At 47.3% G+C, this 9991-nt stretch overlaps 1 protein-coding gene across 1 annotated transcript in view; it reads right to left on the reverse strand.

Moving 5' to 3' along the window:
- Positions 1 to 7846: 7846 nt before the first annotated feature.
- Positions 7847 to 9991, reverse strand: part of MFSD7 (major facilitator superfamily domain containing 7) — a 24011-nt gene continuing 21866 nt past the window's right edge. Inside the window, 2 exon segments of the mRNA XM_010003802.1 lie at positions 7847 to 8001; positions 9124 to 9236. Coding sequence (XP_010002104.1) covers positions 7847 to 8001; positions 9124 to 9236 — 268 coding nt within the window.

The raw sequence follows: 9991 nt of genomic DNA on the forward strand, positions 1-9991 counted from the left end.
TCGGCAGCTCTTGGTTCCACCCCGTTGCCCCACACCCTGCCTAAATGCCCCCGAACACTCCCATCTCTACGCCTGCAGCCTAAATCACCCAAACCCCTGCTCGAGGGTGCCCCAATTTACCCACCACATCCTACCTCAGTATCCCAGTCTTCTCCAGTCCTATCACGGCACACACCTGAACTCTGCTTGTAAGCATCCCTACCCATAAGACTCCCAGACTCTGCCCTAGAACAACAAAACCCTCACTAAAACTGTTCCAAGTGACCCAAATACCTCCAGATCCTGCTTCAGGTCTCCTAAAGCTCTTCTTCAACCCAGCCCGTAGCATTCCCTAGGGCTTCCAAATGCCCCCCCACATCGTGCCCAAAAGTACCTGCAACCCCTGACAATCTATCATGAAGGTCATGAAAAAACCTTGATAACCTATTTCAGGATCCTCAAATTCATCAGTCTCTAGGCTGTCCAGCTGCCACCAATGATCTCCACACCCTGCCCCAGAACTCTCCAAACACTCCCTTATCTAACCCACGTGGCTCCTACTGCCAAACCCTACCCCAGGGCCACCAAACACTGGCAAACTCTTCCCAAGAGATACCAAACACACCCAAAGCTACTCCCAAAACTCTATAAACACCTTGCTCTGCTTCATGGCTCCTAGACACTTCCCCCAAACCTGTCCCAACCATAACCCAGGCCCTGCAAAGATCCCAAACAATGGTCCAAGTGCCTGCAGCAATGCCCAGCCTTGCCATTGGTCACTAAAACCTGTCCCAGGGTTGCCAGATCACCCAAAACTCTGCTTTCAGGTGTGGCGATTAAGTGCATAGACTTTGAGTTTTCCAGGATCAAAGACCTTTATTGTTCTTACACCGAGCTAGTTAGACACTTCGTTAAGCTGATGCAAGCATCTTTACTGCAGTAACATCTTTCTACGGTCCAGCCCTGTCAAGCTGAAGCGAGCATTTTAGCCAGCAGTTAAAGTGTTCCTCTTGTTTGCAAGCAGTTGCAACATTCGCAGGGTATTCAGCCTTGCAGAAACTTTTGTTCCATACTTAGCAGTTACCTTGTTAAAATGTTTACACTGCAGGACAACGGTTTCTGTGTTCTCTTGTTCCAGTTCCTCTTACAATTCCTTCTGTTGTCCTGAACACACACTGCTAAGTCAGCTTTCCCATGGCTTCAGACCCATCAAAGCAACTATGTCACCTGGACATCAATGCAATGAGTTTCCTATTCCTACATCCAGGAGCCTCAAAACACTTTCCTCTGTACCCACCTGCCTAGCTGTACTCTTCTGCTCTTCTGGGCTGCTCACACCAGCCTGGACATCCCATACCTACTTGTCCCTACAGACCCTGCCTCGCAGGAGTCATGAGCAGCATATACTCTCAGGGCCAGGTTTGGTCTGCCACTAGGCTCCTATCTTGAGGAGTCTCCAGGGGGTCCTACAGCACCAAGAAGCTCTGGTCATATGGCTTTTGGGACTGCCCTTTGTGGAGGACAGCCTGCAGTGAGCTAGGATTTTGGGAAGGATGGGAAAAGCTCCTTATGGAAGAACAAGAGCAATGCAGGCACCCAGAGATCTGAAAGGACTACTCCAGAGACTGTTCCCAGCCTCTCTGGCTGCTCCGAACCTCTTGCTTCTGTCTCCCCCTGAAATGACCACTGACACATGCTGCAACATAGACTCAGGTGAGCCCTGGTGTGAGGCAGAGCAAAAGCTGTTTTGGGGCTTGACCAGTGTGAGCAATACAGAGCCTCCTGGCTCTTTCTGCCAGGCTTCAGGAACTGCCCTAAAGGGACACCCAACATCACTAGTCTTCTTGTCAGGCTTCGCAGCCTGAAAGAGCAATGTATTTGAGAACTGGGCATCCTTGCCAAACCCTGAAAGATTTGGCCTTCTTTTTGTTTTGTATTAGCTCATTCAAAGTAATTGGAGGTTTTGGCTTTTGCGGATGAGATCTCAGTCTTCTTAGTAGTGTGCAATAGATGAGAGTTGCTGAGAGTAGCCTGGAAAAGCTTTCTGTGCACATGCAGGCAGGTTGGAAGCAGTGGCTAAAAGCTGTGATTTCTTGCAGAGCCAGGAAAACTTTCCACTGCAAGAGCTTATCTCAGCCCCTGCACTAGAGCAGTCAGTGCAGAGTTCCTGTGGAGGTGGCACTGGGGCAGCAGGATAGATGTTCAGTCTCTCATTTAAGAGCAGTGCAAAGAGCAGAAGAGTGTGAAGGAGTGGATTTGTGCCACCTGTAGCTCTGCTTAAGCTTGGAGTCCCTCCAACCTATTGAGAATTTCAGCATTTTAATGTGGTCTTCCTGCTAAAAGAGGATGTGCCCTGGACTTCAAGAAGGATTATCCAACGGCACTGCTTTCAGCACTGAGGTCTACTGCTTGTCCACAAGACAGTCACAATGGCCATAAAGTTTTAAAATTACCTTGCAGGTGTTGTGGAACTTTCCCATAAATTTTGTATGTAATCACACCTTCCTGCAGGGGAGACCACTTGTGCGGAGCCCAGTGGGCCATAGCAGGGATGCCTGGTTCCTGCAGCCAGTTGTGCTGACTGGGGAGCAGCTGCACCAAAACCTCTCCTCTTCATCTGCTCCCTTCACCTCCTCACAGTAGTACAACATGGACCATACTTTTCCCCATGTTTTCTTCGTTTAGGTTTGGAATTTTAAAAAATGTATTTAAAAAGCAAACAAAAAAAACCAAACAAAAAAAACAAATACAAAAAAAAAACCCCAACCCCCAAAACATTCACCAGTGGCCCCAGCTGGACAAATGCCGCAGTTCTGTAGCTGTACTCGCCTCCAGCCACTGGAGGTAGCTGTCCTCCTGCTTTCTGGGTAGGGACAGCCATGTCCTTGACTTAATAAAAGCCTTTTGGGGAAGCTCTGTCTGGCCCACGTTAAGTGCAGCTGCCACACGTCCTTGAAATTACTGAATGATGCAATGATAGATTTAGGCAAAAATGCTTATGCTGCACCTGTGTGATTTTTGGATGTTTAACTTTCTCAAGTTTATTTGTATTCCTCCTCCAAGCAAGGTGTCATGACACTCAATTTGGGGGAGGCTGATGGTGAGGTCCCCAAGCTGTGTAGCATCCCCTATCCCTGCTACATCCAGAGCATCAATGGGATTGTGTAGGAGGTGCACAGTCTGTGTTCTTAGTGCAAATGGAAGACACCAAATTGGAACAGGTAGGGAGTGCTGCCTGCCCTTGCTGTGGGCAGCAAGGGCCACAGGGATGAAGGCTGCTGGCAGGTCAGGGAGAGGGAGGAAAAGCAGTGGACGCGCAAGTGCTACTCATCCATAATTGACAGGCTGCAGCTTTGGCCACAGGAGCTGCCTGCACCATGATGAGGAGAGAGCCCAGGAAAGCATGGAGAGCATGAACAGAAGAAAAGCTTTTGATTGCATCCCAAACTCCTTCACAGGCTTGCTGGCGGGACTGGTCAGGGAGACAAAGTCCCCTAAATCCTTCAGGACACAACCTGTAAGCTCCTGCACCCCTGCAAAGCCACCACCTCAGGGTGGAAGGTCTGTTTGCGGAGCAGACCCTGCTCCAGCTGGAGACCCTACCCTGCTGTGGGTGGACAGGCCTCCCTTCCCTTGTTGATACTGGGAGGTTGAGGCCTGCCTCTCTTGTAGGGTCTTGCTGACTTAAGCAGCTCCAGCCTGAATGCCTTTGGCTTGTCAGTGCTGACAGCAAGCACTGCCTGTAGGCAGCCTTTCCTCTGCCCCTCCATGCTTCACCCTTGCATACCAAGTGCTCTCAGAAACAGCATCCCCTGAGCAGGACCACCCCTTTTTCCCTCACAACTCGCTTGTCAAGGCTAAGGTGAAACTGCACAGCAGGCACAGCGGCACCTCTCCATGGCTTCTTTTCATCTGTGTTTCTCAGTGTCAGAGGAAACACAGCGAAGGCTGTCAGGTTTCCCAGACTTTTCTGAGAATGTGTCCTGAAGTGACCTCCAAAAGGAACAGGCACGGAGACCTGTGAAGGAAGGCTTGGAGTCAACCAGCAAACCCAAACCAGGACTGACACCTGAATATGTCTGTATTATCTGTCAGCTGGGGAATTTAAGGTCTATTCCTTAACAATGCAGTTCTTGATAATGATTAATTCTCACACAATTTTCATCATCCTCTCTTCGTTTCCCATCCTGTGAGTCTCTAGCTCTGTGCTCAATAAGCTGGGAGTACCATGGAGCTGATGTCACTTCTTCAGCATGGCCAGCTATGCTTCTAGTCACAGAGGGGCAGGTGACGAGACTCAAAATGTCTTTGAGCAGAGCGGTCATGACTTAAATGAACTTGTCTTATCTTGTCTAATTTTCTTCTATTGTGCCTGATGGTTTTAGGTTTTTACCTCCCTGCTAAATACGGTGGAAGGTTCCTCTGTTCCTCACACTGTTTACCGTGGCTTTGATTTTGCTGCTGTGTATTAAGCTTCTTGTGCTTATCTTCTGGCAACATCTAGCTACTTGAAAACCTTCCTCCTGCAGCCTCCCTCTCTGCCCCTTTTCTGCTTGCCTGATTCACACACTTGGCCACAAAATCTGTCTGGCTATGCCATCACATAATTACAAAGCTCTTGGGCAGCGTTTGTGTTACACTAGTTGAGTATGCTTATACATGTGTTTAAGAAAAGCTAATATTAATTATATCGGGGTTAGCACATGTCTAATTCTTGAGTAACCCAAAGCTTTGCTTTGGTTACACAAATCCCTGTGCTTCAGATCCCTGCATGTTATGAGGCCATGGGGCGTGAGACACACAAGGATTCTTGCAGGATGTGGCACTAAACGTGTTTGAACACAGTGATGCCAAAAAGGGGCAACAACAGCTGGCAGGATGGCTACTCCAGCCATTGTCAAAATCACTACTCCAGTGTTGTCATTTGTTTTTTTCATGATGTACTGCTTCCACTGCCAGTTCCAGTCACTGCAATATTTTTATACCTATACAGTTTATACATAATTGTTTGGGTTTTTTTCTATAGTATTTTCTTTCTTTTGAAGGTATCTTCTGTCTTAAAATTCTCCAGTGTTTTTGCTGTTGTTTTGGTTGGTTGGTTTTGTGATTTTTTGTTTGTGTTTTGTTCGGGGGTTGTTGGGGTTTTTTTGTTGTTTAGCATTTTTATGACAATTCTGCTTTTACTGACTTAAAAATACAGCTCCGATGTTAATTTGGTTTTGTCTGGGGCAGGGATTACAGTGTAGACAAGCCCCACTGTAACTCCAGCCAGGGTGACTCAGTGCTGTAGAAGCAAGCCTTCCAGTGTGGGAGGTGCACCATGGGAGTACAGGACACTGACAAATCATCCTGTCAGCACAAAGGATCTCACCTGAGCCTTCTACAAGTCTCTAATGAGGCAGCTGTATTTCACAGGAGCACACCTGGGGCTGCCTTTTCCCTGTACAGATCCTGTCCCTTTTGCCTTCTAGGCTCTTAAAGACAAGTCTGGCCAACAGAGGACAGGGTGGGCAGGAACTGGTCTTCAGACCACAGCATACCTCACCCCCTGGCTCGTGTGACCTTGAGCTCTTCCAGCCCCATGCAGTCCCCAAAGGAGGCTACAGAAAGAGGGCAGAGAGAACTGGTTGTTCTGAGGGGCTGCAGGAAGCCTGTAGGAGTATCTCCCTGAGCAGAGCTGCTATGGAGACAGGCAGTGATAGTGCCCTGCAGGAAGATTTTGGACTCACCTATTCCAGGGGCCTCAAGACTGGCTGCTGTGCAAGAACAAGTACTTTTCTTGCAACAGAAGTCTTGTCTTGTCCCCAGCTGTGCACAGGATGGCAAGAACGCCTATCTGCATGTGTCAGAGGGCTTCTCTAGGATCTACATCTGTGATGGGAGAAGTTGGCTGACATTTATGTCCCTCTCCTTTGGCTGTACAAAAGCAGAAAGCCTCTAGTGACACAGCCAGGAACATTCACCTTTGCAGGAGGCTTTCTGCAGTACCAGTTTTCCAGTGGCACCTACAGGAATACTGTAGAGGCCTCTGCTGGGATGACTGGGGTCAAAGAAGGCTTGTTAAAGCATCCAGACCACCACACCTTTGGCAGGAAGAGAACATGGGCCCATCCCCCATCATGCCAGGCCCACGCCTTAACATTAAAATCCCTCTGTCCTGCTAAGATTTTGTCTTCACACTTTTGATAGGCTTTCCAAGGAAAGGCACATCTAAATGTAAGCTGTGAGAGACAAGTTATGCAGCCTTGAGGAGAGGAGTGTACAACACTAATCTGACTTCAGCTATGGTAGTAATCACAGCCTAACAGATAAATTTGAGCTTCTTTTGTTCTAAAGACAAATGTGAAGTTGGTGAGCTATCAGAAACAGCTGATGGTGCAAGCTAGGTATTTGTGTGAGCTACATGGCCTCACTCTTAGCAGGGCCCTAATGCCTCTGTGGCATGATGCCAGGGTATGACAAACCATATCCTGGAAGAGCAGCTGCTCCACTACATATCAGGAATTCAGAACTAGCCCCACACACCTGTATGTCTAATACACTAGTAGAGAGAAAAATCTCCCCTTTCAAATATCTTTTATATTCTTGGATAAAGGTAAGAGTGTCTTAGCTGGTGCAAGGCAGACTCTGACCAGGGTGATGGCAGATTTTGGAGACCTTTGGTAGCAGTATTTCATCACTCCTTTAACCTACCCTTCAAGATAGAGCTAACTCTAGTTTAACCTACTGCTGATTTCACAGCATCATTTTAAGGATCTAAGATAACACTTCAGATCAACATTTTGAGCACAACTTAATGCACATCTGGCAATAGAGAGACCTTTGGTTTGTGCTACATAGCAGATCTGATGCACCCTCACATCTATGAAATAGTTTTTAAAGTTTAAAACATTGATAAAATATTTTCTTAAACCACCCTTTATTTAAAAAAAAATAAGCATTTGTAAATATATAACATTATAAAGTATCCAGTGCTTCTTGCTTCTCAGTATAGTAGGAGTCAGGAGTGGCACATCAATTTGGTGTTAATTTGTCTGGTGTATTAGGTCTAGGGCTGCAAAAACTGACCAGCCAGTTTTGCAAAAGACAGCTAATTGCTATTTCTCTGACAGTTCCAAATTGATCTTGCTTCACCTCAGTTTCACACTTACTTCCTGCTCCTTTTGACAAACATCAGGGCTTACGGTTAGAGCAAGGATGGAGCTGCAGGAACTAGCAGGTTCCCTAGAAGCATGCAGGTAGGTGTTTTACAAAGGGGTAGATTTCCAGTTGCTAATGGGGAAAAGAATTCAGCCATTGAGAGAGCTCCTCTGTGCTGTGCTTCTATTCAGATCCCCTTGCAAGATGCATAGTGTGAAGCATCACCAAGTCTCATCTGTCTCATTTTTTTACCACTGAAATGTTACACGGTAAAGGAGCAGTCGTTATGCTGTACAAGAACGACAGTGCTTAAGCTGTAGCTTTCAACTAGGTTTTTGATAGGCTTCTACCCTTCTGAAAGCTTCACCCTTGATCAAATACATGAAAATTTTTTAAAAAGTATTCAATACGATGTTCCTTTCCTCTGCAACATTTCTTTAGCTTGAATCAAGTCCACTAAAAGTCCCTGCTACCTGCATAGTTGTCCAGTCTGACTTTGACCTTTCTAGCAGCAAAGCCTTTCTTACAGCCTGGACTCACAAATAAATACAAGATTGAGGAAAACACAGCAAAAGTGATGTGAAGCAGTAACTCTGCTTCAACCCTTGCTTATTGTGCATCAGGACCCAGATATCCCCATGTTAGCTGAGCATTTGCAGTCATGGTCCCTGCTCATAGGCCTAAATTCTTTCCTTATTAGGCCCTTGGCATCCCCTTTTTGGCCTGGTTAGGCTTCAAGAACATCTTCTGTTGCTGTATCTTCTGCCTTGAACAAATCACCACTGTTAGCCTCAGCCTGGAGCCGCCTGTAGTCAGTGTGGAAGAAGATGACATAGAAACAAGCCAGAGCACTGCAGAGGCCAGCCAGCACCAGTGCCGAAGCTGCAAGAGAGAGACACTTTTACAGGGTGAACTCACAACTCCCCATGGGTGCCTACAACCAGGGGTCAGCCCCCCAGCAACCGCACAGCCTGGGTGCTCTCTCAAGGGTCTATCCCTGAGGACACGGGGCAATGTGAGTTTCCTAGCAGCCAAGCCTTGCCTCATGTAACACTGGCATAGGAAGGGGACTTGGATGAAACGTGGAAGGTTTCCAGGTCCTTTGTCCTGCATAATCCCATAGGTTGGAAGTCTTACACCTGTGGCACACAGCATGTATGTAGGAGTGTGTGTTCCTGTGTTTGTATACACATTTGTGTTTTGGCGAATGATGAAGAAAGTTACAAAAAAGACTAAATCAAAACACTTGAACTTGGTAACAGATCCATGTCTGTGTTGGGGGGCAGTTATTCTGAAGCCTTGTTCCCTGCCAGATAATGGAGCTTGTTCTGGGGAGTTTCTGCTCAGCCAAACAGGATATATTTAAAATGTTTGCTAGCCTTTGTGTTACAGTGTATCCCCAGGAGTTGGTGTCAGTATTACATAAATTAGAACCAGCTGAAAGATCAGGATCAGGGTTTAGCCTGCAGTGGCAACCTGTTTGTGCTCCTATTCACCTCAGTTGCTGTCTCTAATCCTTGATCAGCTACGAAAGGAAGGGAAATGTGGAATAAGTAAGAACAAAGTTGTACTGGCATATGTTACAAGCCCAGGTAACTGTGTGCAAAAGGAAGGGAAGTAGCTTCAGTCAGGGCATTTATAGTCTTGGCCTCCCACACTGCAAAGCAGCACAGGCTGTTCTACCTGGACAGCATCTTCACCCCAGAACAGCTGCTTGATAGCTTGGTAAAGCTCAGGTCTCTGTGAGGTGGCCATATAAGAAATCTTAACCTGGAGCCACCAGCAGCATTTGTGGCATCTTTAAGGGTCTTCCCACTTCAATATTGAAGGCTTGGCTTAGCAGAAGCAACAAGGAGAGCACCCTTATGTTGGGAGAGATGGCTAAGAGGTATGTGATCATAGAAGTCAGTCTTGTGGGCTCCCCCACAGTGACATCTGGAGGAGAGTGAGGGGTAGATGGGGTGCAGCTGAGTGTCCAGCATAATTTCCTGTGGACATACTTACTTGTCCAATTCAGGGCTCCATCCTGGTCAAGGGTGCAGGTGGAGGATGGATCCTCAGAAACACGCACGGTGAGGGCTTGTAGCAGAATCATTAAAATCACACCTTCAATCTGACTGTGGGGAGAAGCCAACTTGCAGTCATGGTGCCTGCCCAATTCATCAGTGCTGCAGAAAAGCCTAGCTTTCCCAGCAGGAAGAAAGTGAGGACTATCTCTGGAGCAGGGTCCTTCTAGCACAGAAAGCTATTGCAGGCAGGCAGGTGTTCAATTACAGCTGTCAAGGAGCTGAGTCTTAGTCATTGTGCAGGGACTTGGAAATAGCCCTCACTGCAGGTTTGAGTATGAGAAGTCAGACTATGACTTCAGCTTCCTCCTCATTCATAACTGGCTGGCAGCAGCAATGAAGTCCACAACTGGTGGAAGACAACAGCCTTCAAAGGCAATGTCTAATGCCCCTCTTGCTGAAACACACCCATAGCACCAGGCCACATACATGACTGCTTAGGACTCCAACAAATGATTCCAGCTGCAGTTCAGTGCCAGCCTTATGCGTGTCCACGGGAAGGGCTGTCACTGCCCCATCTGTAGTGACCTATGTGTCAGTGCCCTATGAATGATGAGCCCCATCTCCCTGAGCAAAGCACTAAGACCTAAGGAGTCCTTGAGCTGCTGTGGGAATGGGAGTCCCTCTAGGGCATATAGCCCCCATCTGCTTCAAAAGTAGGTGGTGCTGGGCACAGTTAAATCCTTCTTGGTGCCAAACAAGAGAGACCTTCATCTTCCTTCTTGCTTTTCTTGCACTAATGGCACATATTCTTCATTGATTTAAAACCTTTAGCTCTTCAGCTCTGTGACTCAGCCTGCCTGCTT

Source organism: Chaetura pelagica, unplaced genomic scaffold, assembly GCF_000747805.2.
Source record: "Chaetura pelagica isolate M959 unplaced genomic scaffold, ChaPel_1.0 scaffold241, whole genome shotgun sequence".
Classification (NCBI taxonomy): domain Eukaryota; kingdom Metazoa; phylum Chordata; class Aves; order Apodiformes; family Apodidae; genus Chaetura; species Chaetura pelagica.